This window comes from Ammospiza nelsoni, chromosome 9 (assembly GCF_027579445.1).
Source record: "Ammospiza nelsoni isolate bAmmNel1 chromosome 9, bAmmNel1.pri, whole genome shotgun sequence".
Lineage (NCBI taxonomy): Eukaryota > Metazoa > Chordata > Aves > Passeriformes > Passerellidae > Ammospiza > Ammospiza nelsoni.
In genome coordinates this window covers 8,836,136-8,864,027 of record NC_080641.1, presented here as the reverse complement: position 1 = coordinate 8,864,027, position 27,892 = coordinate 8,836,136, and the positions used below count along the sequence as shown (strand labels likewise).

The 27,892-nt window shown below is 60.3% G+C and overlaps 2 protein-coding genes across 3 annotated transcripts; both read left to right on the top strand.

Annotated features, from left to right (window-relative positions):
- Nucleotides 1–512: 512 nt before the first annotated feature.
- Nucleotides 513–10,861, top strand: QSOX1 (quiescin sulfhydryl oxidase 1). Of its 2 annotated transcripts, none has more exons than XM_059478181.1 (12): nt 513–780; nt 2,910–3,010; nt 4,308–4,356; nt 4,534–4,636; nt 5,418–5,508; nt 5,738–5,883; nt 6,301–6,438; nt 6,570–6,699; nt 8,449–8,571; nt 8,681–8,825; nt 9,062–9,241; nt 9,591–10,861. In XM_059478181.1, the coding sequence occupies exons 1-12, from the start codon at nt 513–515 to the stop codon at nt 10,313–10,315; spliced, it is 2,199 nt and encodes a 732-aa protein (XP_059334164.1). In that variant the 3' UTR covers nt 10,316–10,861. The 2 variants fall into 2 exon arrangements, with proteins under 2 accessions (XP_059334164.1, XP_059334165.1); XM_059478182.1 differs by lacking the exon at nt 513–780 and adding an exon at nt 2,650–2,708.
- A 5,036-nt stretch (nt 10,862–15,897) lies between these two features.
- LHX4 (LIM homeobox 4) lies at nt 15,898–25,951 on the top strand. Its single transcript, XM_059478117.1, has 6 exons — nt 15,898–15,988; nt 21,284–21,455; nt 24,270–24,472; nt 24,639–24,793; nt 25,283–25,454; nt 25,545–25,951. Exons 1-6 carry the CDS (start codon nt 15,913–15,915, stop codon nt 25,946–25,948), a joined length of 1,182 nt encoding a protein of 393 aa, XP_059334100.1. The 5' UTR covers nt 15,898–15,912; the 3' UTR covers nt 25,949–25,951.
- The last annotated feature ends 1,941 nt before the right edge of the window (nt 25,952–27,892 follow it).

The window sequence follows — 27,892 nt, the reverse complement described above, 5'->3', positions numbered from 1 at the left end:
TGACCAGGGCGCTGCCCTCGGGGTGCTCATGTTGGTGACAAAATGCATTTTGGGGCTGAATCAGCTGCCTTCACCATTGCACCATCACAGATTCATTTAGGTTGGCTGGGCCCAACACCACCCTGCCAACCAGACCGTGTCACTCAGAGCCACGTCCACTCTTTCCTTAAACACCTCCAGTAACCATGACTGCACCACCTCGCTGGGCAGTCCTTGCTTTATCAGAATTGTATCATTTCATGCCATTTGTCCCCTCACGGAAGGATAACACCGCAGCAAAGGGCGAGGGGGGAAGTGCTGTGCTCCTCCCCATGCTGTGAGGGGCTGCAGGCCTACGCGGGCCGGTGCCGGGGCTGCGGGCGCGCGTTCGAGCCCGCGGCCGCTGTGGGGCTTCCCCGCGCCGGCCCCGCCCCGGCCGCGGCCCCGGTGCCGGCCCCGCCCTGGGGGCGGTGCTACGGGCGGCTCCGGGCGCTAAAGGCGGCTCCGGGCGGTGCCGGCCGGCCTGGCGGGCGATGTGGCGGCGGCGGGCGCGGGCCGGGGGCCGCGGGGGGCCGGCGGCTCTCCCGCCGCTCCTGCTGCTTTTCCTGCTGCTCCGGGTGCCCGGGGCGCGGCCCGGCCGCCTCTACTCGGCCTCTGACCCCCTGGATCTGCTGGGGCCGGAGGCGGAGGGGCGGCTGCTGGGCTCCAGCAGCGCTTGGGCCGTCGAGTTCTTCGCCTCCTGGTGCGGGCACTGCATCCACTTCGCGCCCACATGGCGGGCCCTGGCCCACGACATCCGCGGTGAGTCCCCGGCCGCGCTGGCCCCCCTTCCCCTCATCCCCGCCTGCCCTCCCCATCGGCTCCGCGATCCCCCTGTGCCCTTGACGTTGTTTCCCCCCCACCCCTTATCCCTGTCTCTGTCCTCTTCCCTCAGCACCCGCTGTCTCTGCCCCGGCACTGTCAAATTCCCCTGCAGCTCTGTTCATCTCAGCACCCCTAAATCGTCCTCCCTGTGTCCCTGCGCAGGGGTCCCGCTTCCCCCAAGACCGGGAGCATCCTGCAGTCCCTCCTGCGTCCTTGCCCGTCGTCCTCCTCCTCCTCTCTGCCCGCGCCCTTAAATCCTCCCTGCATCCCGGGCTCTGCATCCTCGTTCCCGTGAGCATCCCTACATCCCGTGTCCTTCCCAGCGCCGTCCCTCAGTCCGCTCTGCCCCCCGAGATCCCCCCGCGGCCCAGCTCCAGCCTCCCTGGAACGTCAGCCTGGTGGGAAGGCCCTGAGCGCTCCCGGTGTCCAGGTTTCCCCCGCACCATACCCAGGCCTGGCTCAGCAGCATCCCTGCACCCCCTTTGGTACGGAAAAGCTCAGGATTGGGCTCTGGGGGATCCCGCTGCCCCCCAGACTTTCCAGTGCCAGCAGAGATAGGGCCGGCAGGTTGCTGGGCGCTGATCCCAGCTGGTTTGTTCCCGGCTTTGACCTTGATGCCCGGCATGGCCGGTGCCAGCCGTGCCTGGGGACCCGCACACCCCGCTGCTGGGCCCCTCGTCCTGCCGGGACTCATCCTGCCTCCCCCGGCATCCCGGGGCTCTCCCTGTTATTGCACTAATTGATACAGCGCGCTGGCTGCCGCATGAGTCAGGCGGCCGGCCGGGCATCCCGTCCCTCCGAGGGGATGCCGTCCCTCCCTGGGCATGCCGTCAGAGCTCCCCAGCGGGCAGGATGTGAGGAATGGGGTGCGTGCCCGGGCCCCGCGGGGCAATGCCGGCTCTCCTGGCCCCTCTCCAAAAGAGGGCTCCCCCAGGGCTCCCTGCTCCTGAGGCCGAGCGCGGATGGTGTGCCCATGGAGGCGGGGCGGGGAAGCCACCCCCGTGCTGCTCAGCAGCCTCGCTGCCGTTCCCACTGGTGGATGTTCGTAGGAGTGGGCTGGACGGGGAGGATGCTGGGGTGGCCTGTGGACACCACGTGCAGATGAGTATGGGAACATGCCTGGCTCCCTGTCACCGGCTCTCCTATGCCACGAGTGCCAGGGCAGTGGGAAGCAGCTCACCTGTCCCGTCAGCTGTGACACGGGACAGTGTTTCCCTGCCTCCAGCATGCTCCTGGCCTAGGGCAGCATGGGCTCCATCTGTGTGCCAGCACCATGTCCCTCCATGTCCCACTCTCAGGACAGGCAAGGTGTCCTATACTATAAATAAGCCATTTCAGAGCTTTATTCTCCATTTTCCTGCTGGTTTTCAGAGGCTGCTGCTTAAAATACCTCCATGCCCCTTTTTGTTCATGTGTTTTACCCCAGGGGCCTGCTGTTCTTCACTGGGGAGTCACAAATAGGGAGTGGATGCAGAGAACCTGGGCAGGCTCTGCTGCAGTGCCCTGGCCTGGCTGCTGGTTTTGTGTTGTTCCCTCTTGGTTATCAGCTATGCCCTTGGTCTGGGGTGAGACAAACTGGAGCCTGTGTTCCTTGCTCTCCCTGAGCTGTGGCTAGCCATCCCTCCCCTTCTCCTGGTGTCCTCTTCCCGGGAGCTGGGGCAGAGGCTGGACAGGCAGAACCAGCCGGGCAGGCAGTGTTGGGTAGAGCTGCCTGTGCTCCGGCACTGGCAGAGCAGGGCGTGCAAAGCCGGCTCCCGCCTCACACGGCTTTCCCTGTGTTCCTGCTGCCTGGAAAGTAGGGCACCACACACCAGCACAGAGCACAGCCCTGGCGTTTGGGCTTGGAAACCATCAGTCACTGTCCTGTGAGGGGCAAGCAGTGCTTTTGGGACAGGAGGATCTCTGCTGGTGGAGATCCCCTTGCGAGGGGCAAGCAGTGGTTCTTGGACAGGAGGATCTCTGCCCCTGGAGATCCCTCCGGTCTGCACAAGCACTCATGAGGAGAACAGTGGTTTTGGGGCCATGGGGGTGCTGAGCTGTGCTGACCTCATCCTCTGTCCCCGCAGAATGGAGGCCTGCAGTGATCCTGGCAGCCATCGACTGCGCCGACGAGGACAACCAGCAAGTGTGCTCCGATTTTGGGATCACCGGCTTCCCCACCATGAAGGTGAGGCAGTGTGTGCTGGGTACTGGCTGAGCTTCACTGTGCTTTGCCTTCTGGCTTGTCCCTGTCTTGCTTAATCAGCTTGACAGGGGTATTGCACCAAAATGCACCCCTTGGGGCTTTGCAGGCTGAAGCTGTTTCACCCTTCCCCAAAACAATGCTGTGTCCTGGCTGCAGCCGGTGCAACTGCTGAGCGATGGAGCAACAAGGAGGGGGAAAAGCCAAAATGGTGTTTTGTGGTGAAATACAGGGGCTGGATCTCTGCTAGGATGAGGGAGACTCTGAATCCTGAGTTGGAAACACTTAAGAAAGGCAGCTTGAGGGCAGAGCGAGGTTGCAGGCACAGGTTTTGGAGGAGGGCACAGGGATGCTGCGGGAGGTTGGAACTCCTGGGAGCCTCCTGTGCAGGCTGGCAAGGAGCCACCCCTCCTCCTGGGCCTGTGCCCAGCCCTTCAGCTGTGTCAACACAGCTTCTGCAGAGCTTCCCGCTGCAAATGGAGCCTTGCTCCAACACAAGCAACGAAGCCAAAGCACTCCAGGTGCCACAACCAGCATTTAAACCAGGATTGCCTTGAGATGGAATGGGCAGGGATGAGGGTTTTATCAGACATGCCTTCAGTCCCAGCTTACAGGCTCAGCTCCAGGTGGGGTCAGATCTAGGGTTTTTCAGGCAGGTTGGCTTGGCCCCAGCCCTGCCCTGGGGTCTCACTGAGTGCCCCCTGCCCTGGGACACCGATGGAAACATCTCCTGGGGCAGGGACATTGTGCTGATGTGGCTGTGCCAAGATGTCACTTGCTTCACATCCTGTGTCCCTGCCGAGCACCTTTTGCAAACAGTCCCAGCTCCCAGCCCAGCCTGCAAAGCAAACACCTGGCTGATGCAACCTGGTGTTGCTGCTCTGGCTCTGCCCTGGGTGCTGAGCCACTGTGGGAGGCCAGGAGTGGAAAAACTCTCTTTTTCCTGCCTTATCAGAGCTGTGGAGCAGGGAGACTGGTTTGCAGGACTGGCAAAGTTCCAGCTGCCTCCCTGGGATCCCTGCAGACACCTGCTCCACTGCCTGCCAGTGCTCAGCCCTTGGCTGGACATGGCTCCCAGCCCATGCCTGCATCCCTCCCGTCTGGGGGATGTCCAAAAGATGGGGACATGGCTGGGAGCTTCCTCTGTGCTGGCTCATGTCAGTTAGCATGCTGTGGGGAAACTGGGGCAGAGCTGGGAGCCTCATCCTGCTGGGTTGCACTGCCTCCTGTCCCACTCCAAACACTCACTCCAGTTTCCCCTTGTGTTTTTTTCCCTTTTCAGTTCTTCAGAGCTTTTAGCAAGAAGCCAGAGGATGGGATAAGGATTACTAGTGAGTATTCAGAGCCACGGGATTTTCTACCCTGGTGTGAATGGCCCTGCTGCCCACACCTCCCATACACTGCCATATCAGGGAGCTCTGGGGGGCAGCTCCAGGCAGCTTCCCTGGGCTCAACCCCTGGGATTGGCTTCCCCAGGGCTGACCCCTTGGTGTCCTGTCCCCCTGCAGATCCCAGTGCCACTGTCGAGGACCTGCGCCATGCCATCATCACCAACCTTGAGCAGAGCCAGGATGCCTGGCCACCCGCCTGTCCTCCGCTGGAGCCAGCAAGGTAGGGGCAGCAGGGGGCCAGGGTGGCCTCTGTCCCATGGGGAGCAGGTTTCTGGGGAAATCCTGAACCCAGGATGAGCAAGGAGCAGCTACTGCATCACCCAGATCCCAGGGAGATGCCCTGGCCAGTGTTGAGCTGTGTCCATGGCCCAGACAAGATGGTCCATGTTGTTGCATCTCCTAATGAACCTGCTCATCAGACTTAGAGCAAGCAATTCCTGGGCCCCAAGGTCTTTGGGACATGGCAGTGTCATACCATGCTGAGTGAGGCTGTGTTAGAAGCTCTTTCCTGTCCTGAAAAAGGGTTTTCTTGATTCTGTACAATTTTGTTGGTATCTGAGTTGTCCTTGCTGGATGCAAGCAGTTGGTGCATTGTCCTGAGAGGGAGCCTTTGGATTTCCTAGAGCAATGGTCGAGCCAGGCACCTTCCTCAGGTACTCTGGTGCCTCTGTGTCTTAGAAAAAACAAACCAGCCCTGGTTCAAGTTCATTGCTGATTTTTTTTCCCTGGGTGAGCCTGCAGCTCCCTCCTGCCCTGCCCTGCCTGTACTTTGTTTTCTACCTCCTTGGCCAAGCTCAGCGGGTTTTCTCAAAGCCTGTGAACCAGAGCAGAAAACTAGGCTGGAAACTTCAGCAGGAGGAGTTGCCTGCTCAGTGGGGCTGATCCTGCAGCAGCATTCCCTGCCAAGTCCCAGTGAGCAAGGCTGGAGCTCCTTGTGAGGGGGAGGGCAGAGCATCCTGCTGATGCTGGGGCACCTGCTGCCGTCCTCCTGTCTCCTGCAGCGCCGAGGAGGTTCGCACCTTCTTCCAGAGGAACAAGGACCAGTACCTGGCACTCATCTTTGAGAAGAGCAACTCCTTTGTGGGCAGAGAGGTGGGTACAGCTCCATTTATCCCCCACTTCTCTTGGAGCCTGTGTGCCTGCTGCCTGATAACTCCTGGGTGCCTGTGGCAGGGCAGCTCTCTCCAGGAAGCCTCCCTGCCCAGCTTGCACACAGCTTAGCCAGTGCCAGATGTTACACAGGGCACTGGACAGCTCTGCTGCCTCCCTGGTGGGGCTGGGGATTCCCTCTGCCCCCCTCGTCTGACCCTGGGGCTTGCAGGTGGCCCTGGACATGCTGCAGTACGAGAACATTGCAGTGAGGAGGGTGCTAAGCAGCGAGGAGGAGCTCGTGCAGAAGTTTGGTGTCACCTCCTTCCCCTCTGGATACCTGCTCCTGCGCAATGGCTCCTTCTCCCGCCTGCCTGTGTGAGTGTGGGGCACGGCGGGGTGGCTCTGGGGGTGCTGCTGGGGTGCCAGCCTTGTGCCCCATCTCTCTGTGCACCTCTGTACTTGTGGGAAGGTGCATTAGGAACGGGACTGGCTGGTGGGAGGTTGCTGGTGGGCACTGAACTGCACTGCCAGCCCCGGCTGGAGCTGGAACACGGGAAAATCCTTGTGACTGAGCCATTCCCTTCCCACATCTGCCTGGAGGTGGCATGAAAAGGCTACCTGGGGCTCAGCTCTGCTCTAGGATGTAAGTCTGTCCACTGCTGGGGCAGATGGAGAGTATGGAGCACCCCATGCTCCCTCCCCAGGCCTGAACTACCCACTTGGCCAAGCCTTCATCTCCTTGGGGTCAGGTTTGGGAGGGACGAGGGACTTAGTGCTTCTCCCTCCTGGCAGGCACATCGAAGCGCGCTCCTTCTACACCTACTACCTGCGCACGCTCACGGGCATCACCCGCGGCTCCTACAAGCTGAACGCCACGGCCAGCAGCCTCAACGACAGCGACCGTGTGTCACATCCCCTGCGAGCCGACCGGTCAGAGCCTGCCTCCCCCTGCTGGGCAACCCGGGCCGGGCGGGCGAGGGGCTGGCACTGGGAAAAGCCCTGGGGTTTGTGAGGATTAGCTCCGTGGCTGATGGAGCCTCGTGTTGTGCTGCCCTCCCCAGCTCCAAGCTGTACATGGCCGACCTGGAGTCGGCGCTGCACTACTCGCTGCGGGTGGAGGCCGCCCGGCCCTCCTCGCTGTCGGGAGCACAGCTGGCTGCCTTCAAGTGCTACGTGGCCACGCTGGTGAAGGTGAGGAGCTCTGGGTGTTGGGGGGGAACTGCCTGTGCCTCCATTTGTCTGTCTATGACGTGCAAACAGTGCAGGCCACCGTGCCCCAGCACTCACTAGTAGTGGAGCGTGGCAGTCTGGTGTGGGCCCTGTGTCCTGGTGCTCAGTGTGTCCCATGGCAGTCCTCATCCTTGTGGATCTCCAAACTCAGCCCAGAGTCCCAGAGGGAGCTAAGAGTGTTTCAAACAAGGTGGGTGTTTCCAGCTTTGGCAGTGGGATCATCACCTCTAGGAGGTGTTGAGGCAGGAGGTCTTTTCAGAAGAGAGGCTGTCACCTGCTGGGCTGTCAGAGATGGGCACAGGAGTTTGCTGCTCTGATCTGGATGCTCAGCTCCAGGAGCCAGTCTCTGCAGGCTCCTTTGATAATAGTCCAGGAAAGGAACTCCCACTCTGAGTCAGGCTCCAGACAAGTCTAATTTAAGGTCTCCTTTTTTCTTCTATGTTGGGCCTGGCACAGCTGAAGTGACTGAGAGCTTTGAGCCAGCCACAAGCAGGGCAGTTTAATTTCCTGCTGTGAAGGAGTCCTGCTGCATTTGGCTGGTTCCTCCACTGAGGCTGCAGGAGCCCTGTCTCCATCCCAATCCCTGTCACAGCCCAGGCTGCTTGGCAGACTGGGGCCATGCCCTCCTTCTTTGCTCCCTCCTTTGTCACCCAGGGTCTCACGCTCAGTTTGGACCTTGCATGGCCCTCACTGATGTGCAGGACACCCCACATCTGCTGTCCCCCGGGAAAGAGCTCCAGACACGTGCCTTAAGCCCTCAGAGCTTCATGTGGTTCCTCTGCTTGCCCTCACTCTTTCTCCCTTCAATGTGAACTACAGAAATAGGGAAATAAATGCCCGTGACACCAGCTCCCTGCCCATGGGTACAAGAGTGCTGGGGAGAAGCAATGGTTTTATTTGATCCATTTTTAATTCTTCCTGCCAAGCTTCCCCTCGATGAGCTGCAGCAGTGGGTAGTGGGTGGTGGGTGCTGGTGCTTCTCTGGGGACGCTGAGCCAGCACTGCCATTGCCCTGCTCATCCACAGGACGGAGCAGCATCCCCAGGATTGCAGCCCTGGGCTCAGCCTGGGGGACCTCAGCCAGCAGGTCCCAGCCTTAACCCTTGCACTCCCAAGAGGTATTAAAGGAAATGGGGAAAAGTCCTAATGGAGGGGAAATGGTTCCTGAGGCAGGGAATCACACAGCAAAGCCTTGTGTGCAAGGAGTCAGGGGGCACTGTGTTTGCAGCACAACTGCCAGGTCACAGATAATTCCCCTGCAAATTTGAGTATTTTCATGTGATTCCCCATGAGCCTGGGAGGAAGAACAGCTCAGACTCAGCAAACTCCTCCTTCTTTTCACTTCTCCTTTGCTTCTGTTGTGTGCTGGTGTCCCCTCCTCCCCACAGGTCAATCAGTCTGTCTGTCTGTCGGTGGCACAGGCTGCCAGGCTGCTCCTCTCCCAGGAGTGGTTTTACAGCGCAGCTGCTAATCGGCTTGGCCAGACTTATGGACAGAGTGGCTTTTTGCCTCCCTCACTTGGGGCTTGGAGCCTGAGCATCCACACAGGGGCCTTGCCACCCCTATGGGGGTGGGGGGACAAGCTGCAGCCCCCAGCCCCTCAGAGATAGGCACCAAAACCTTGCCAGGACCAGCAGAGAGGATGCTGGTGCTGCCCTGTTGCTCCCAGGATGAAATCTGTGTTTTCTCAGCCCTGTCCCCCCTCTGCAGTACTTCCCAGGGCGCCCCTGCGTGCAGACCTACCTGCAGACTCTGGATGCCTGGCTGAGGAACTGGACAGAGCCCGAGCTGCCCCGCACAGTTCTGAAGGAGGCCATGAAGAATAACAGAGATGTAAGATGCCCATGGGAACCCCCAGCCCCTGCTTTCCTCACCCCTGCCCCTTGCCCCCCAGCTGGCACTGCCTGCCAGCCCCATCACACCGTGTCCATCTGTCCTGCAGGCCTCCCACCCCTCGGTGCTCCCCACCAACGTGACCTGGGTGGGCTGCCAGGGCAGTGAGCGCCACTTCCGTGGCTACCCCTGTGGGCTCTGGACCATCTTCCACCTGCTGACTGTGCAGGCTGCCCAGAACGGCCCTGACAAAGGTACTGCAGTCCCTGGGGGATCAGGGGCTCAGGGAGGGAGTGTCCAGCTGAGCTCTGGCATGGGCAGGGATGCTGCCTGTGGACAAAGGCTTGTTTCACCTGCTTCATCTCATCCAGGGGCAGTTTCCATGGGGGGACAAGACAGAGAATTGGGGTGTGGGGTTGCTACCTTAGCTGTGGGACTGTGGTGGTGGCACAGAGGGGTCCAGGCTCACCCCTGTGCTCTGCTCCCCCAGAGTTACCCCTGGAGGTGCTGAGCACCATGCGCTGCTACGTCCGGCACTTCTTCGGCTGCCAGGAGTGCGCCGAGCACTTTGAGGCCATGGCAGCCCAGTCCATGGACAGGGTGGCCAGCAGGGAGGAGGCCATCCTCTGGCTCTGGTCACACCACAACGAGGTCAACGCTCGCCTGGCAGGTAAGGGGGGCTGCCACCAGGGGGGCTGAGCTGGAGGAACATCCCTTCCCTCCTCCTGCATGGGTCTGGCAAATGGCTGTGGGGTGTATCAGTGGGGACATCCCGTTGTTATTGTCCCCCATCCCAGGGGACAGCAGCTGGTCATGCAGCATCAGATGGCCCCAGAGATTCAGTTGGATCTTACATGCTCCTTACAGGGAGCTTTCCAAAGCTGCTGTTTGCCCTTGGAGGACCTCTCCTCCTGAGGAGGCTCCTCTGAATGTCCCCATCCCCAGCTGCTGGATCCTCCGGGGTGTTGATACAGGGGGAGGGTGCATCACATGTCCCCTCTAACCCCCGGTCCCTGCAGGAGGTGACACGGAGGACCCCAAGTTCCCCAAGCTGCAGTGGCCTCCGCCGGACCTGTGTCCCCAGTGCCACAAGGAGGAGCGGGGGGTCCATGCCTGGGAGGAGCCGGCCGTGGTCACCTTCCTCAAGGCACACTTCTCCCCGACCAACATCTACATGGACTACGCCGAGCCCGACCCCATCCCCGCGGCCAGGGAGGGGACCGGCGCCAGGCTGGGCACGGAGGGCTCGCGGGAGGAGAGGGGCAGAGGAGAGGAGGAGGAGAAGGAGGCCGAGGGAGAGCCGAGAGTGCCGGGGCACCCGGGCTCCCCCGAGCCGCGGCGCCCCAGCATCGTGCGGCTGAACCCCAAGCTGCGCGACGGGAGCGAGGACATCGTGGACCTGGATTCCTTCAGCGAGCAGCACTTCAAGAGCCAGGCGCTGCGAGCGGCCGCGGGCCGGCGCCGCCGCATCAGCAAGCGGGACACCATGGCCCTGCCCGCGGGCAGGGAGCGCCGCCGCGCCCCCGGCGTCCTGCTCCGGGACCACGAGGAGGAGGAGGAGGCTGCGAAGGGCCTGCGGAGGAGCCCCTGGCTGCGGGTGCTGGGATTGGGCTTCTCCCGCCTGGACATCAGCCTGTGCGTGGCCCTGTACTTCCTCTCCTCCATGTGCCTGCTGGGCATGTACACCTTCTTCCGCCTGCGCACCCGCACCCGGAAAGGCCGCCCTGGCTTCCCCATGGCCTGAGAGGGGCTGGGGGCTTCCTTGGGTGGGTGAGCTGCTGAGGCAGGACAGCCCTGGGACAGCGATTTGTGCCACAGCGGGCAGGGCTCTGGCACGTCCCCCTCAGGAGCTGTCCTGCTAAGGCCTCACCCGGGGTAAGGGGTGCAAGGCTCTTTTTGGGAGGAAGGAGGTGTCAGAGCATCCCCTTCCCAGTCATTGTGCCATGTTTTTGGGCGTGTGGGAGCTGGGACATGAACGGTGGTTTGTGTTCTGGCACCCAGCTGCCCTCAGGCGCTCCCTGGCACTGGGCTGGTTTCACACTGGGAGCCCAGTCCTGTGCTGGAGAGCAGCCCATCGGGGTCCAACCACTAGTGGGGCCTGGAGGCTGCAGGTTTAGTCCCCCAAAAAGGGGACACTGCTGGGTGGGGCAGCAGTCATGGGTTCAGATGCATTTTGTGTCCCCTCTCTTTGAGATGTGGCCCGGGGCTTCCCCATCTTTGCTCGCCCCCTCCCCACGCTGTTGTTCGTTCTCTGCTTGTCTTAGTGGAATAAATTATTTTTGCCGATGCCTGCCCTGCCCTGCTGTGTCGGCTGGTCCCTGCCACGTGGGTGTACTGGACTACCCCGCCCCATTCCCGGTGTCCCTGCTGCTCCTGCCTCCTCCCCACCCTGGGAAGAGCACTTGCTTTAAAAATCCTTTCAATATTTTTAATTACCATTGTATGTTTTCAATCCTGCCTTTTGCTTGGGGATGATGCCTCTGGGCAGCTGCCCTCTGTACATCCCCAGGGCTGGGATGGCTCCTGGTTTCTCCTCAAGCAGGAGGAGGCAGAGGAAGCTGCTGGAATAAAGTTGGCACGAGTTGCAGAGCTGCAGCTCCGTGCTGACCATGCCCGTGCTCCGAGCATGGAGACACACGGCAGCATCCCTGGGGACCAGGACTCCCGTGGGTGTGGGCCCCCTGCGCCTGTCCCCGATTCTCTCTGCCCTTTTATCCTTGTTAGGAATCATTAAGGAAAATTGTTGTTTTCCAGAGCCGGGGCCGGGGCCATCTGCTCTCCCAGCGCTGTCTAAATCCCCCTGTAACAAATTCATTGGGATTACGCTGCCCTCCCCTAATCCTGGCCCATCCCCCCGCGTGGGGGATTTAAAAGGATTAGAGCCCGGCCGATAATAAACTTTATTAAGGGGGAGGGGGGGTGTCAATCCGATTTGGAGCCTTTTTCTTGATATCTTCACTTTGCCCAGGTGGGAGGCTGGCGGCATGGGGAGGAGGGCGCTCAGCTCTGCCCCTGCGGTCTCTGGCTCCTCCAGCCCTTCCTCCCTCACCTGCCCGTCAAATAAATTGTGTCCTTCCGTCTTTCCTTTAGTGTTTGTGCGTGGTCCCGCCTCCAGGCGTTGCGGGGCTGGCGTCTGCCAGCTCTGTCCCTCTCGGCCTGGGGCTGGGCCCGGCCCGGAGCGGGGCTGGGGCTCCCCCGAGCCGGGACCGGCCCTGCCCACCGCCGGTGATGGATGGGCAGGGTCTGAGCGCCGCAGCCCTGCTGCCTCCTTCTCCTTGATTTCCCTGGGGGGTTCGCCCCCAGCATCAATAACCCCCCCCCCGCCAGCTGCTCCCCTGTGTGGGATTGCGGTGTGGGGCTGCCCGCGGTCACCTCAGCCCCAAATGCCGCTGTGGGGCGGGCAGGGGGTGCAGCAGGTGCGGGAGGGGGGATTAGGGCCGGGGAGGTGGGCGCTGCCGGAAGGGGTTAGCGCGATGCCCAGATTAGCATCCCCGGCAGGCCCGCAGCCTCAAGCTGCTGTGCACGCAGGAAAAAGAGAGTCCGGTAAATGGACTTTCCGTAATCCTGTTTGGTGCAGTCCCGATCCTCCCGGGCCCGGCTCTCCCGGCCTGTGGCACCGGGCTGTCCCCCTCCAACACCGGGGAGCCCCAGTGCGGGGCACAGCGGGGCTGCTGCAGGCTCGGAGTGTCCCCACTCTGCGTCCCCACTCTGCGTCCCCACACTGTGTCCCCCTCTCGGGATGACTTGGGGACAGGTCCCCCCTCAGCCCTGCACGGCTGGAGCTGCTGTGGCCACACTCGCAGGTGGCACAAGCTGTCCTGGGGACCCAGCCCGAGCCCCCGAGGTGCCCTCCCTGATGGGGTCACCCCTTCCCGGCTCGGCCTCGGCTCCCTGGGGCTAATTACCCAAATGGCCTCAGGGGCGGCCGCTATTCCCTAATACAATTTACCCTCAAGTGCAATTTAATTTTCCGCCAGGCCAGTGGCCAGGCCCCCCGCACAGCCAGGCACCTTCCCACCCCTTCAGCGCTCGCTCCCTCCAGCCCTGCCCGTCTTCCCTCTCCCTCCTCGGCACAGGAACGAGCCTTTCTCCACCGGCATCCCCGCGCTGCAGCCATAAAACCACCGGGGCTTCGCTGAGCGCCGATTAATTTTCAATTACAATTAGCAACGCCCCTGCCTGCGAGGGGAGAGGCTTTCCCTGGCTGCTGGTGAGTACCCGGCTCTCGGTGTGCTTGTCCTGCTATAGGGATGTGAGTGGGAGGGGGAATTATTGGGATAATTCAGACTTGGGGGCGGTGGGGTTCGGGAGATGGCTTCGTGCCAAGAAGTGGCCGTGGCGGCGTTGGACTTGCAGGGATGTCCCCACCTTGTTCAGGAGGAGCTGGTTTTGTCACACGAGGGGACTCTGGGAGCTGGGCTGACGCCTGGCAAACTCGCTGCATGGGTGGCACAAAGCTCAGCGCCCTGGCACCTCCAAACCCGTTTGGGGTTTGCTGATTGAGACAGAGCTGCACTCACACCCCCAGGCATGAGTCAGGACCTTACAGTTCCCAGTTTTCCTTATATTTCCTTATATTCCTTTACATTTCCCCAATTCTGCCCAGAAACCCCCTTGTTGCACCAGGGGACAATGCACAGATGTCCCCCTCTGTGCCACAGTGTCCAAGCCAGCCCTAATTCCAATGTGCCAGGGCTGGGGCACACAAGGGGAGGCTGGCTCTGTGCCTTGTCACAGGCTCTGGGATTTACCTGCCTTTTATTAACCATGAATCCCAGCAGGGAAGGGGTGGGAGCAGCATCCCTGCTCCTCTGTGGGTTTTGCATCATCGCCTCATGCTGGTCCGGTTTTCCCCTGGCTGCAGGGCCACAGGGCTCCAGGCAATGCCAAGGAAGGAGCAGGGTATCTGTGCCCCCCAAAAGTGCCCCAGAAATGCAACCTGATGAAAATCACCCTTCTGCAGGCTGGTCACCATCAAGCCTTAGCTCTGGTTTAGCTCTGGGAGGAGGAGAAAGCCTGGAGGGGGAACATTTCACACCCACCACATATGACCCCCCTCTCTGGGCACCGCCAGGACCCAGCAGCATTTTGGGTGGCACAGAGAGGGTTTGCTGGGCAAGCACCTCATGCTCATCTCAGCCATGTGAGATGGGAAAAAACAAACTCAAAAGAGACCAAAAAGCCCAAAGTGACCTAAAAAATCCCTAAAGAGACCAAAAGATCCCCACCAACATAAGGAACAGATGGACAGCAGGAAGGATGGAGGGGAACAAAGCCGTGCTACCGGGAGAGGAAGGGATGAAGGGGAAGGGATGAAGGCTCTGCCGAGGAGATGTGTGAGCCAGCACTGGGAAGATGCTGCTGGGGTGGTTTTTTTGGGCGGTGGCAGCCCCCCATCAGCAGGATGCTTCCCCAGGGTGAGGGCTCGGTGCTGTTCGGCTCCCTTTGCCCGCTCAGCGCTGCCAGGAGTGATCCAGAGCAGGGCAGAAGGGGCTGCATCAATCTGGCAAAGCAGAAAAATGAATGAAAATTGAATTCCCCGAGGAGAAGGGGGTGGAGGGAGCTCTTATCCCAGCTGAGAGATAAATCAAGAGCGTGCCAAGAGAGCTGGGAGAGCGCGGTGACTCCCGGCAGCGGTGCGATAATGAGGGAAATAGGCTGGAAATGCAAAGCAGCAGGACGGGGCGGCGGTGGGGCACTGTCCGTCTGTCCGTCTGTCCGCGCGTCCGGCTAAACTCCCGTCAATCTGTCTGAAGGACCTGCCTTTCTGCGTGTCGGGAGCCAGGCTGGGGACTTGGGGACACGGTGGCCCTGCCCCAGGGGGCTGCGGAGCGCAGGTGGCCGGGGGCTGGCGGTGCCTAATGCACTTAGGAGCTGCAGCGTGATTTAGGGGATGGGACGGGATGGGAGGGGAGGGGCTGGGATCCTCCTCCCTGGGGTGGGAAGCAGAATTTGGCGCTCGGTGAACTGCAGGGATGAGCTCTCTCCTGTGTGAGTGCACAGAGCTGCCATATGAGGGGGAAGAGGGTTTGTTGGTAAAAATGGAGCTTTGGAGGGGTCAAACCCCAGCAGCTCATAGAAACAAAATCAATTTTTTTTTTCCTAAGAAACCATCAGGCTTAATACATTTCTTAGGTTTTATTACTTTTATTTTTAAACATTTTTTCCCAGTCTTGTCCCATCCGCACATTTCCTGACGGGGCAGGGTTTCACCAGGTGGGAAAATCCTCTTGCTAACAGTGTGGAAAGGAAGGCTTGGCATGGGCACATCTGAGCCGTGCTCTGGGCTGGGTGAGCATCCTCCCTCACCTGCCAGAAGCTGCCTGTGCCGCCTCGGGAGCCTCGCCTGGTTCTCTGAGCAGAGCGGCATGGCCCAGCACATTTGGCACCATTGTCCCCGAGCTGGTGACACGGTGAGCACGAAAGGGCGATGCTGGGGGCAGCCACCATAACTTCAGCCCCATTTCGGTGACTTTCCTTGCTCAGCCCTCAGGTACCGCCACATCAGCGCTGGGGGCTGCGTTGTCTCAAGGCTCTCCTTCAGCAGAGCCCCACGGGGATCCTCACGGTGGCCCCACTTCGGCACTGCCACCCTTGTGCCACCCCGGCCATCGGGCTGCCAGGCTGGGCACGCTGCAGCCGGCTCTGTCCGTGCCGAGGTGTCCCTGGGGAGGCACCATTGGCACGGGCCCCAGGGATGTGTCACAGCGCCCTGCGGAAGCAGGGCTGGCCGTGGCCGGGGTGGCAGCCGCTGGACAGGAGCTCATGGTGCCGCGGGATGCGCCGCTGTCCGCCGGGGCCAGGGAAGGGCCCCTTGGCTTCCCCGCGGCCCGAGGGACAGGGCGGGGGCTGTGCCCGGAGCGGGGACTCCCCAGTGCCTTCCATGGAGCGGGAGCGGGTCCGGGAGCCCCGGGAGCGGAGCCCGCCCGCGGCCTTGGGCCCGTCGCTCTCTGTCCCTCTCTGTCCCCCTTTATCCCTCTCTGTCCCCCTCTGTCCCCAAAGGCACCGCCGGCCCGGCCCCGCCCCTTCCCCGCAGGCCCCGCCCCCAACGCATAAGCCCCGCCTCCCAACTCCAGGCCCCGCCCCCGGCGGCGCGGAGCGGGCGCTGATTGGCTGCGGGGGGCCCGTCCCGCCCCCGCCCCCCTGCGGGCGGTGACGTCAGGCGCGCTCCCCGCAGGGGAATGAATGGGAGGCGGGCGGCACCGGCGGGCACCGGCACCGGGACACGGCACCGGGACACGGCACCGGGACACGGCACCTCCCGCCGCCGGGCTCCGCCGGCCCGGCCCGCGGCTCTCCCGCCCCTCTTCTCTCCCCTCCGCCGCCCCCCGGGCCAATAAAATGATGCAAAGCTCTGCGCTCGCCGCCGAAGGGGCTGTCAAGGGGCTTCCCGAGATCCTCGGTGTGCCGGTGCAACGTAAGGACGCTTTTCTCTTCTCCCTCCTTCGCTCCCTGCCGCAAAGGCGGCCCCGGGCCGGGGGGCAGCGCCCTGCGGGCAGACAGGTGCCTCCGCTCCCGTTCGCTCCCGTTCTGCACTTTCCCTTCGTTTTCCCCAGCGCGCAGCGCCGTTCACGGCCGCGAAAATGCGGAGGGTGCGGGCGGGAGAGCGGAGCCCCGGGGCGGGCGGGCAGCGGGCGGTGCGGGCCCGGCCCCGACGGGGGGGACGGCGCGGCTCCGGCTGTGCGTGTGTGAGCGTGAATTCGAGTGTGAGTGTGAGTATGAGTGTGAATATGAGTGTGACTGTGAGTGTGTGCGGCCCCGGCCCCCGCCCGCCCCGCGCAGCGCACGACACCCGGCTGATATCGTTTATCGCGACAGGCGGCGGTGGGAAGGGGCCCAGGGCGGTGCGTGCGCGGCACCGGGATGGTACCGGGACGGCACCGGGATGGTACCGGGATAATACCGGGATGGTACCGGGATGGCACCGGGATGGCACCGGGATGGCACCGGGATGGTACCGGGATAATACCGGGATGGTACCGGGACGGTACCGGGATGGCACCGGGATGGCACCGGGATGCCGAGCCCGGCTGAGGGATGCCGCCGCACCCGCGTCCATCCAAAATCCCCTGCGTGTCCCTGTGGGTGCTGCAGCCCTGCAGCCACAGGTGGCGCGTCCGTGGGCTGCGCGCAGGGCGGATGGAGCCCGTGGGGATGGAGCGCCCCGAGGGGATGCTGGAGCCGAGCTGGGGGTGACCCACGGGGGGTGTCTGTCACCGCTGTGGTTCCTACAGGGCCGAGCCCCGCATCCCGCGGGCACGGTGGATGCCCCAGTGGATCCCGGTGGGGTTCGGCCGTGCCCCGGTGCGCCCTGGGCTGCGGGCGGCCGGGGGGGAACCTCCTGCGCGGGAATTGCTGCTGCTGTTGTTATTGTGATTTTTATTATTATTATTATTATTATGGTTATTTCTCCCCGTTGCCGAGAGCGGGGCGTCGCCGCGCTCCCGGAATGGGGGGACCCCACCGGGGCCACAGCGGCGCCGAGAAAGTTGCGGGGAGGGACCTGGGGCGGTGGAGGCGGGCGGGACTGCCCGGCCGGGGCTCGGGGGGCTCGGGGGGCTCGGGGGTGCCCGCTCCGGGACAGGCTCCCCCCGCTCCGGGCCCCGGCCCCCCGGCAGGCTGGAATTCGTTTTCCGTGCGTTTTCCGGTGCTGCCTCTCGCCGCGGAGCTGCCGCCGTTATCCCTCGGTCCGGTCCGGTCCGGTCCGAGCTGCGGGAGGGTTGGACAGGAGGGCCCGTTCGGCCAATTCCACCGCAGCAGAGGGGAAGGAAAATCGCGGTCAGGGGCGCAGAGCCGGGGCAGGGACAGGGACAAGGACATTCAGGGTCTGTCCCGCCTCCGTATCCTGAGCCAGGCCGGTTCCGGGTCGCTGGGTCACTTCTGTGGCCTGGGAATCCCTTGGTTTAAGAGAAAAACGAGGTGCCCAAACCACCGTGGAGCTGCATTGCCCCAGAACGGCTCCCTGATCTGGCCCTTCCCGGGCCCACCAAACTCCCTTGCCCATGACATTGTCATTCCCATGACTGATGGATAGCAAGAATTAGCAGGAAAGAATCCAACGAGATTATGATGATATTATTATTATTATTATTATTATTATTATTATTATTATTATTATTATTATTATTATTATTATTATTATATTTTTACTTTATAGCTATTATTACTACGAATATTGCTATTTGTATCTCTAGAAATGCTATTATTATTAAAAATAATAACAATAATAAATATTATACTTATTTGTGAGCTAAAAAAATGGCTGAAGGAAAATAGATGAGGCTGGGCTGCTGGAGATCCTCCTCCTGTGGTTTTCCCGCTGCCCCAGGCTGAGCCCTGCGGCCGCTGCCAGCTCCCATGCTTTCATGTCGTGACAGATTTGGGGCCCGATCCTGCCTCGGTGCCACAGAGCACGAAGGAAATTCTCCCTGGGCAGGGAGCCCCTTCCCAAGGAGCCCCCAGCAGCACCTCGATATTTCACCGCGTGTGAGAGGAAAATCCGTGACATTTCAATTTTTAATCGCTATTAAATCACAGTTTTTCCTCTCTCTTTAGCCACCAGGTAATTTTAGCAGCGGCCGTGTCCTACAGCATCTCCTTCTGCAGGATTTTGGGGAGCCGAGCTGCCTCTCCCCCCGCCCCCGCGAGAGGCCTCGCTTCGCCTTGCAGACGGGATCGTTAAAAATAAAATTCCGAATATTATTTATGAATATTGTTTTGCAAATCTCTACCGGAGCCCAAACTTGTGCCAAAGGCTGCGGGAACAGTGCCCGGCTGCCGGCAGGCTCGGGCCAAGGGGCTGGAGCGGGGCAGTGATTGATCGCCGCCGAGAAAGTCGTTTGCCCGCAGCGCTGAAATGAATTGGAAGCTTTTTTAACATGTGAAGGAACGAGCTTTCCTCCCCGCAGAAAGAGTTTTGAAGGAATCCCGGACTGGCGCTTCCCTTGGGCTCGGGGCGGGCTCCGGTACCGGCGGCCCGGGCCCCTTTGGGCTCCGCTTTTCCCCGCATTCCCGGACACCCATGGGCTCCATCCCTGCCCCTGAGCGGAGCAGGACCGATCCCCAGAGCCGGGATTTGTTAGTCCGGAGCAGAACTCGGCCCCAGAGCCGGGATTTGTTAGTCTGGAGCAGGACTCGGCTGTTCGTGCCCCTCGGTGCCCGGTGCATCTCTCCCCGCTCCCCCTTTGCGCTCTGGGGCATTACTGCGGCCCCCGGCCCGTTTGTTTCGTTCCAATCGATATTTCTCTAATTTTTCCCGTCGGGGAGAGGGCCGGGGAGGGGGGAATGGGGGAATGGGGGGATGGACCCGCCGCTGATAAATCACGGCAGCGTTGGGGGCCAGGCCGTGTCTCGGGTGTCCGTGCGTGGGAGGGAGCGCGGGGAGGAGGCGGGGGGGGGGATTGCGGATCTGCCCACGGGCTTTGGTGGGATGCGGCCAAATCCCGCCCGGGATGCACATGTGCTGTGCCCTCCCTTTGGGGGCAGAGGGGACCCCCAAATTCCCCCCTGCCCCGGGCGATGCACCGAGGCCGCTGCATCGCCCCACTGGTGCCCGGTGGAGCGGGGGCACCCCATGACTGTGTCCCCCCAGGAGGAGCATCCAAACCCCCCTGTGCACACAAACTGGGAATGCTGGTGGGCAAAGACAGCCTGGGAGCGCCTCCTTCCCGACGTACCGATTGTACCCATTAACTTTATTCCTGTTCTATAAAATAATTCAGGTAAAACGAGCGTGATAAACGCGAGGCAGGGAGGCAGCTGCCTCTGTGGCACAAAGCAGGGTGCGGGGCTTGAATTTGAGGTATTTTCTCTCTGCCAACCAGAGGGACATCTCCTGGTTCCCTTGGCAGTTCCCCCCTTTTGTTATTGTTGATATTATTACTTTTATCATAATCATTATTATTATTTTATTATTATCATCTCGTGTGTGCACACAGGCATCATTGCAAACACAGGCACCTGTGCGTGGGGATGCTGTGCATCTACAGCGAAATTGGAAGGAAAATCGGTCTCCTCTTAAAAAATACCAGTTTTCTTTGGAGATTTGAAGGGAGATATCCTGTTCTCGGCTGCGGTTGTTTGCTTGTTGAAACGGAGCTGCGTCGCTGCTTTTAGGAAGGGGAAATCTCTTTGTTGGTTTGCGAGAGTGTCGGACGGGTGCACGCAAACACACCCGTGTTTACAGAAATAATCATTTAGACACAAAACGTGGCTCCCGGAGATGCACACGCGTTTGTGGAACGACCCAAAAGGATTCCAGGATTTCCTGGGGCCGGTGCCAGCGGCGTGCGCGCTGCTCCCAAGCGGGTCCCACACACCCAGCCTGGAAATCCGTGCTGGAGGGAGGGCGGCGAAGCACCCCGGGGTTCCCAAGGCAAGAAGGGAAAGAGGGACCTCTAAAGCCGTAGAATTATTAATTTTTAATTTCTGGCGCGGTTAATGGGGCAGAAGCAGCGGCCGTGGTCTGAGGGCTCAGGGATTGTCACTGTCCCGCTGGGCAGGGATGGGATCGGCTGCTCTCACATGAGGAACGTGGCAGGACCCCAAAGGGGTTTGAGATAATGTTGTTCGAGGCTGGAGCAATGTGAGATTTTCCTGTGCTTTTTCCTCCTTCCCCCGCTCTTTATTTCCTCCTTTGCCCGTTCCTTCCTCTTCCCCCCGCACTTCTTTTCTTTTCCCTCCTTTTTCTTCCTTTCCTTCCTCTTTCTTTCCCTTTCTCCCTTTTTTATCTCCCATTCCCCTTTCTCTCCCTGCCCCCCTTTTCCTTTTTTTCTTTTTCTCCCTTGTACCATTCCTTTCCTCTCTTCCCTCACGTTTTTTTTTGTTTCTCCTTTTTGCTTTTCTTTTTTTTTTTTGTTCCTGCTTAATTTTCTCCTTCTTCCTGTTTCCTTTTTGAACCTTTCCTTCATTTTCCTTTTTTTAAAAAACCTTTTTCCTTCTTGTGATTTTTTCCCCTTCTTAAATATTTTTCCTTTAAAAATATTTTCCTTTTTTGATCTTCCTCGCTTTTTACCTATTTCGCATCTCTTTTTTTTTTTTATCCCTTTAAAAAATCTTTTCGCTTTTTTATCTTCATCGCTTTTTATATATTTATTATAGTTTTTTTCCTTTTTTAAAATTCTTTTCATTCTATACCTTTTTCCTTCTCAAATAATATTTTCCCTTTTTTTTATAATTTTCCTTTTTAAAATATTTTTCCTTTTTGGTAGTTTTTAAATATATTTTTTCCTTTTTAAAATCTTTCTTCCTTTAAAAAATGTTATTCTTTAAAAATTTTTCTGCTTGGTGTTTTTCTTTGTTTGTTTGTTTGTTTGTTTTAATATTTTTTTTTCTTTTAAAACCTTTTTCTTTTTTATTTCCCCCCCCCCCCCCCCCCCCCCCGAATCCATCTGCTTCCCTGTGTGTGAGTCAGTGGGGGCTACGAGCGCTGTCCCTGCTTGGTGGTTGTGCCATTCCAGAGGGGGGGAGAGGCGGGCAGAGAGGAAAACACGGCCTGAAGAACGGGGTGAGGAAGGAAAAACCCACTCTGTGTGTGTGTGTGTGTGTGTGTCCGATCCAGCCGGGATCGGCTGTCCCGGCGGATTTTGGCAAAGCTTTACAGAAGGGGACGTGAGGGGATTTGAGGGGTGGCATCCCCAAAACCCGCCGGGATGCGGCCGGGCAGGGATTTGGGGTGGCTGACGCTGCTGTTCTCTCCATCCCCTCCGGGCAGAGATCCCGCAGTGCGCCGGCTGCAACCAGCACATCCTGGACAAGTTCATCCTCAAGGTGCTGGACCGCCACTGGCACAGCTCCTGCCTCAAGTGCGCCGACTGCCACATGCAGCTGGCCGAGCGCTGCTTCTCCCGGGCCGGCAGCGTCTACTGCAAGGAGGATTTCTTCAAGTGAGTAGCACCCCCCGAGGCAGCGCCTCCCTGCCCGCGCAGCCCAGTTTTAGCATAATTTCTCCAAAAAATCTTCATGCAGCTTGTTGGTGTTGGTGTGGCAATAAGGGGATGTCGGTGCTTTGCGGTGCTGCCGGGTGGATGCTGTTGTTGGGATGTGCTCATGGCAAAGCCCCGGATCTCGCTGCTGCTCCTGTCCCTGCCCCGTGCCGGTGTTCAGCCCTTCGGGGGTGACATCCTGGGGCCGATCCACGGCCCCGCTCGGAGCTAGAGGGCAGGAGAAAGCCGCGCAAGGCGCCGACAGCGACAGCGCTGCCTCTTCCCTTCCTCCCGAGTGCCTCCCTCGCCTCCTCGGGATCTGATGATGCTCTTTCTCTCCCTTCACCTTTTACCTCTTTCTTTCTTCTTCTTTTTTTTTTTTTTTTTTTTTTTTTTAATAATTTTTTTGCTCCCATTAGCGTGAAACCCTCATGTGATTGCCTTGGCAGCTGCCTCTGAGCTGTGCGGTGCCCCAGCCGTGGCATTTCCCTGCTCTCGGACACAGGACAGCCCGTTCCCCATTAAAAACGGACTTTGCCTTTAGGATGCTCCGGTCCCTGGCTGCCGGTGAATTTTTTGAGTTTTCCCAAGGGATAGAGAAGGATTTTTGCTGGGGGTTGGATCCTGGTGCCTTTCAGGCCCTCGGGCACTAAAGCCACCCCTTGTGCCATCACCTCCCGCTCCCGAGCAGCCACACGGGCTGTCCCCGTCACCCCATAGCACAACCCTAAAGCCATTCCGGTCCGTCCCTAGACAGGACTCGCCTGCCTTGCCATCCCCAGGCTCTCCCAGATCCTCAGCAGGCATCAGGAGCAAAGATGCAGCTCGGAATTCTCCTTCCCGGAGACGGTCAGAGCGGCCACTCCAGCCCGGGTAATAACACTTCACTTCTGATATTTTCCAGCCTATTAATCTCCGAGTCGTTTAAATAGTCGCCCAAAAGGTGCGGGTAATCAATGTTAATTGGAGTTGAAAGATCAGCGACTTTCTCAGATGAGGTCCTGCCTGGATTATTTGGTGCCAATCAATAGCAGCGCGGCGCTCGCACCTCACCTTTCCTTAACCGCGCATTGATCTCAGGCTGGGAACCTGCAGGGCACGGGAGGATTTCAGCCCAGCTTCGGAGGTGCTTGGCAATGCAGGAGCTGCTTTGGAAAGGATCAGATCGATTTTTTTTTTTTTTTTTGGTCTTTTTTTTTCCTTCCCCCGAATTGCAGCTCTGGGTCCGTGGCTCTGTCCCGGGCGCTGTGTCCCCAGATGATGTGGGAGCACCCCGGGGTGTGGGGACTGTTGTTAAAATGGCTTTTACAGGTGAATTGGCAGGGGATGTGGGCTGCAGAATGGGCACCAGCTCAGCCTTGGGAGCAGAAAAGCATCCTCTGTCCATCCTTTTCCTCACTCACTTCTGCTTTCCTCCTTCCCTCCATTCCCACCCTCCTCCCCTCCATTCCCACCCCGCCTCCCTTTATCCTCCATTCCATCCTTCCCTCATCCCTCCCTCCCTCTCTCTTGTCCATCTCCTCTCCACCCCTCTCCCTCTCTCCCCCTTCCTCTCCCACCTTCCCTCCCCTCTGACTCCGGGAGAGCTGAGGTGTCCCCAGCAGATGTCCAGGGATTCTCCCTTTAGGATACAAGCCCAGAAAATTACACAAACCAGGTTTTCCCTTCTCACCTTCTGCTTCCAGCACCCCAAAAGCCTGCTGGCACCACCCGTGCCCATAACCTGCCACCCATCCCTGCGTGGCTCAGGGGCAGCCTCAGAGTCCCAGCCGTGGTGGCTGTGCCCTGGATTTCCGGAGGGGATGAGCGGCCATGGGGCTCGAGGGTGATTTTTGGAGCTGCTCAGGCCTCGGGGGACAGCCAGAGGTGCCTGGAGTGGCTGCATTCCCAAATGTCACTGCCTGTCCCCGCAGCCTCGGGCTGGGCCAAAGCGATTGGGGCGCTCGGGGCGCTCCTGTTCCTGCTCCTGCTCCTTCAAAGCAGACAGGGCAGATTTATTCTGAGCTTTGTCACCCGGATGCTCTGTGGGTCCTCAGGGCTGCCCTGGGGAGCCGGGGAGACCTCACAGAGCCCTGTGGAGCCAGTGGGAGGTGGGGATGTGCCCCAGCTCAGTCCCACAACGTTTGTTACCAAAAACGCCTCTGGAACATTCGCTGACTTCTGCCTTCCTCCTCAAGGCACGAGTCACCCTTCATTCAGTGAATTCCCCTCTTGCACACTTCCTGCAGCATTCTTGCACACTCACATTCACTGCATGAGCCTTCCCCACTCCCTGCGTGTCCTGTGCCATCCTTGCACATTTCTTTCACGCTGCTCCCACCTTCCTTGCACCGTGCTCCTTCCACGCTTCTTCTCCCACTCTCACCCACACCTTGCACCCTGCAGCCGTGCTGGCAGCTCTGCCCCACCCCACGCCCCTGCCAGGCCATCGTTATGGTGTAAGAGCCCCATCATTCCGCATTAATCTGGGATTCATCATGCCAGCGGGGCGGCGTAATTAATTTATTTGGTATTAATGTGGATGAAATATGTACTGTCCTTGCAGGGAAAAAAAAAAATCAGGCAGCCTATAAGCATTAGTTAAAAGAATCATTAAAATCAAACCTTGCTGGGCTCCATTAGGCCACTCTCTCGCTCTGAGGAAGATAAACCCCCGCCGTGTGAAGTGTCACGCATAATAAGGTTGATCGCTGGTTTGAACTCTGCCCTGTCTCCGCTGCCCATCCCCAAACCCACCGAGCCGGGGGGCTCAGGGTCTCCCTGTTCCCCCCGCAGGCGTTTCGGGACCAAATGCACGGCGTGCCAGCAGGGCATCCCCCCGACCCAGGTGGTGCGCAAGGCGCAGGACTTCGTGTACCACCTGCACTGCTTCGCCTGCATCATCTGCAGCCGCCAGCTGGCCACGGGCGACGAGTTCTACCTGATGGAGGACGGCCGGCTGGTCTGCAAGGAGGACTACGAGACGGCCAAGCAGAACGGTAGGCACCCCGAAAGGGCTGCCAGGGGCACGGCGCGCTCGGGGGCTCCGTGCCCGCCGGGTGACCCGCGGCAAGGGGCGCTGCGGGCTCGGGGCGGCCGCTTTTGGGGAGGTTTTCCCCACGATCTGCTGCTGCTCGGGGCTGCTACCGGCTCCTTGGCTTGCAGATGACTCCGAGGCGGGCGCGAAGCGGCCCCGGACCACGATCACGGCCAAGCAGCTGGAGACGCTGAAGAACGCCTACAAAAACTCCCCCAAGCCCGCCCGCCATGTGCGGGAGCAGCTCTCCTCCGAGACGGGGCTGGACATGAGGGTCGTGCAGGTGAGGCCGCGGTGCCCCTCTCACCCTGCCCCGAGAGAGGGGCCATGCAGCCTCTGGGGGCTGGCTTTGGGGGGTGCAAGGGCGTCACAGGGGCATTGGGCGCCTGGAAGCCGGGCTGCAGGGGTTTAGGATGCTGGGTTGCATGGGGATGTGGGAGCTAGGAGGTTGGCATGCAGGTTTGCAGGGTTCAGGAATGCTGGGTTGCATGGGGGTGTGGGAGCTGGCGTACCAGGATGTTGGTATGCCAGGATGCTGGGATGCAGGGATTTAGGGGTGCTGGGATGGATGTAGGGGTGCTGGCATGGATGTAGGGGTGCTGGGATGGATGTAGGGGTGCTGGCATGGATGTAGGGGTGCCAGGATGATGGAGCACTGGGTTTCACGGGTGCTGGGTTGCAGAGGCTCTGGATTACAGGGCTGCTGCCACGCAGGACCGCCAGGGTGGCGGGGGTGCCGCGGTGCCACCGATGTGCCCGTTGCCCGCCGCAGGTGTGGTTCCAGAACCGGCGGGCCAAGGAGAAGCGGCTCAAGAAGGACGCGGGGCGGCATCGCTGGGGACAGTTCTACAAGAGCGTGAAGCGGAGCCGCGGGGGAGCGAAGCTGGATAAGGAGAGCTCGGCCGAGGACTGCGGCGTCAGCGACAGCGAGCTGAGCTTCCGCGGTGAGCGCGGCGCCCGAGCGGGCCCGGGGGGACGCGGGGCCGGCCCCGGCGCTCACCGCCCGCCTCCGCTCTCCCTCCTGTCCCCGGCAGACGAGCAGATCCTCTCCGAGCTCGGCCACAACAACAGCAGCAGCAGGGTTTACGGCTCCGTGGGGGACGTGGCGGGCGGACAGTTGCTCAACGGCGGCTTCTCCATGGAGGGCACGGGACAGACGTACCAGGACTTGCGGGACGGGAGCCCCTACGGCCTCCCGCAGTCGCCGTCCTCCATCTCGTCGCTGCCGGCGCACGGGCCCTTGCTCAACGGGCTGGACTACGGCCTGGACGGCGGGCTGGGGCTGGCGCCCGGCGCGCAGGGGGTGAGTCACACGCTGCGGGCCATGGCCGGGGGGGGCCCCACCTCCGACATCTCCACGGGCAGCAGCGTGGGGTACCCAGACTTTCCCACCAGCCCGGCCTCCTGGCTGGACGACATGGATCACCCTCCCTTCTAAGCGCTGCTCGCCCCCGCCCCGGCCCCCCGCGCTCCCCCCGGCCCGCAAGGCAGCACCGAGGGCACCGCCGGCGGCTGAGCTTCCTGCCCGGGACATCCCGTGGGAATCGGCCCTGCAGGGCTGCAGGGAGGGGGGACAGCGCGGCCGGGGCGGGGGATGCACGGATGCCTTTGGGTGTAAGCACAAGAGAGGACCCGGCCGCGGCGGGGCCGGCGGGAGGGAGAGAGGAACAACCGGGGGTGGCAGAGCCCATCCCGGCCCCGCGGAGCCCCGCAGCCCTGCCGAGCACCGCTGCTGTTCTCAAGAGTTATTTTTCCATATGGTGTTGGAACGCAGCTCGGCGCTGCCCGGAGCCTCCGCGGAAAGAGAAGTCTATATTGTAGAAGGGTTTATTTTGCCGGGGGCATTGCCCCGATGCCCAGGGGCCGTCCTGCCTGCTCCTGGCCCAGCGGCCGTGATTTATCCCCGGGCATGCAGGAGCGTCGCTGCTTTGTACCGTCGTCACGCGAGGGGAAGGAATAAAAACAAATCGCCTCCATCCCGGGATGCCCGCTGGCCAGGCTATGCCATGGCAGGGCCAGCCGGGATTGCCTGGGGCTGGCACCTGCACAGCAGCCACTGCAGAGGTGGGTGAGAGAGCTGGGCAACCTTTGCTGTGAGGGCATTGCAAAAAAATTCCTCCCATATATGGGGGAACGGGAATTTCATCAGCTGCAGCAGCCCTGCGTGGTGGTGGGAAGGGGAGATGGGGCTGTGAGATGCTCCTGGTGTGGGTCACCCTCCTCCTCTGGTGCCGTGGGTACTGAAGGGTGGGTGCAGGCAGCCAGGGAGGATCCCGGCGGCTCTGGCACATCCCACCAGCCCCACGGGTCTGCTCCTGACCAGGCTCACTCAGCACCAGCCCTTGCTCAAAGCCACATGCCCATGTCCCCCAGCACAGCCACAGCCCCTACCCTCAGACATTCAGCCCCATGGGTAAGATCCAGCCCCACACTCTGCCCAGCTCTGCCCCAGCCCCACAGGGATGCCCTGGCCATGCGGTCCCTGCCCCCTCCCTGTCTCTGGGGTGATGCTGATGATCCCAGGCTGCCCTTCAGGGAGGGCTGGGGGTGGATCCAGTTAGTCCAGGCTCCTTCCAGAGCTGTGGAGGCTGCAGAAGCAGAGGGAAAAAATACTAAAAAAAAAAAAAAAAGAAGAAAAAAAAAAAAAAAAAAGCCACACGAGAAAGCACATCACTGGTCTGTCCTTGTCCTTCCTTGCCCCCCCCAGCTGGGTGCCTTGGTGCTGCAGGAGCTGCCCCAGCTGCATCCATGATCCATGTGCCTCCTCCTCCCCAGCCTTGGGTGCTGCTTCGTGCCAAGCTCCGGCCCTGGTGGGGAGGGGGACGGGGCAGAGCTGTGCCTGCTGCTCCCATCCCCCTTCAACAAGGCCAAATGCCTCCTCCCCTCGCTGTGTAAATTTTGTACAGTTCCAGAAAGTGAGAGTCTTCTTTCCTGGGGGAATAAAAAGGAAAAAAAAAAAAACCCAACGAAAAGAATAATAATAAAAAATTTTAAAGAATAAAACCTTATTTATTGCCATGTCTTGGGGGAGAGATGATCCCCCCAAATTGCCCCCGGATTCGGGCCCAGGGCGTTGCTTTTGTACCCTGCCTCAGTGTGTTGGCATGAGATGTGTACAGTCACCCCTCGCCATGAGGGAAAGCGATGGCAAATAAACTCGGGATGCTTTTTAGCAGCTGCTGTCTTTGGGATTTTCTGTCTTTGGGATTTTCTTCCTCAGTGGGAAGGCAGTGCTCACCACTGGCATCGCCTGCTCTGGCGCCGTTTGCTCTTTGGGGTCAGCACTGCCAGCTCGTGTCTGGGTGCTGGCACTGACGCCCCTGGGGGATGGAACAAGTGGCACTGGTCATCGCGTCCTGGTTTTTGCTGGGTGGGAATCTCC

Coding starts and splice junctions, on each gene's coding strand:
- QSOX1 (XM_059478181.1), top strand. CDS start 513: ATGTGGCGGCGGCGGGCGCGGGCCGGGGGCCGCGGGGGGCCGGCGGCT. Junction 4,357..4,533: donor GGATGGGATAAGGATTACTA/GTGAGTATTCAG, acceptor GTCCCCCTGCAG/ATCCCAGTGCCACTGTCGAG. Junction 5,884..6,300: donor TCCTTCTCCCGCCTGCCTGT/GTGAGTGTGGGG, acceptor CCCTCCTGGCAG/GCACATCGAAGCGCGCTCCT.
- LHX4 (XM_059478117.1), top strand. CDS start 15,913: ATGATGCAAAGCTCTGCGCTCGCCGCCGAAGGGGCTGTCAAGGGGCTT. Junction 15,989..21,283: donor CCTCGGTGTGCCGGTGCAAC/GTAAGGACGCTT, acceptor CCCTCCGGGCAG/AGATCCCGCAGTGCGCCGGC. Junction 24,473..24,638: donor CGAGACGGCCAAGCAGAACG/GTAGGCACCCCG, acceptor CTTGGCTTGCAG/ATGACTCCGAGGCGGGCGCG.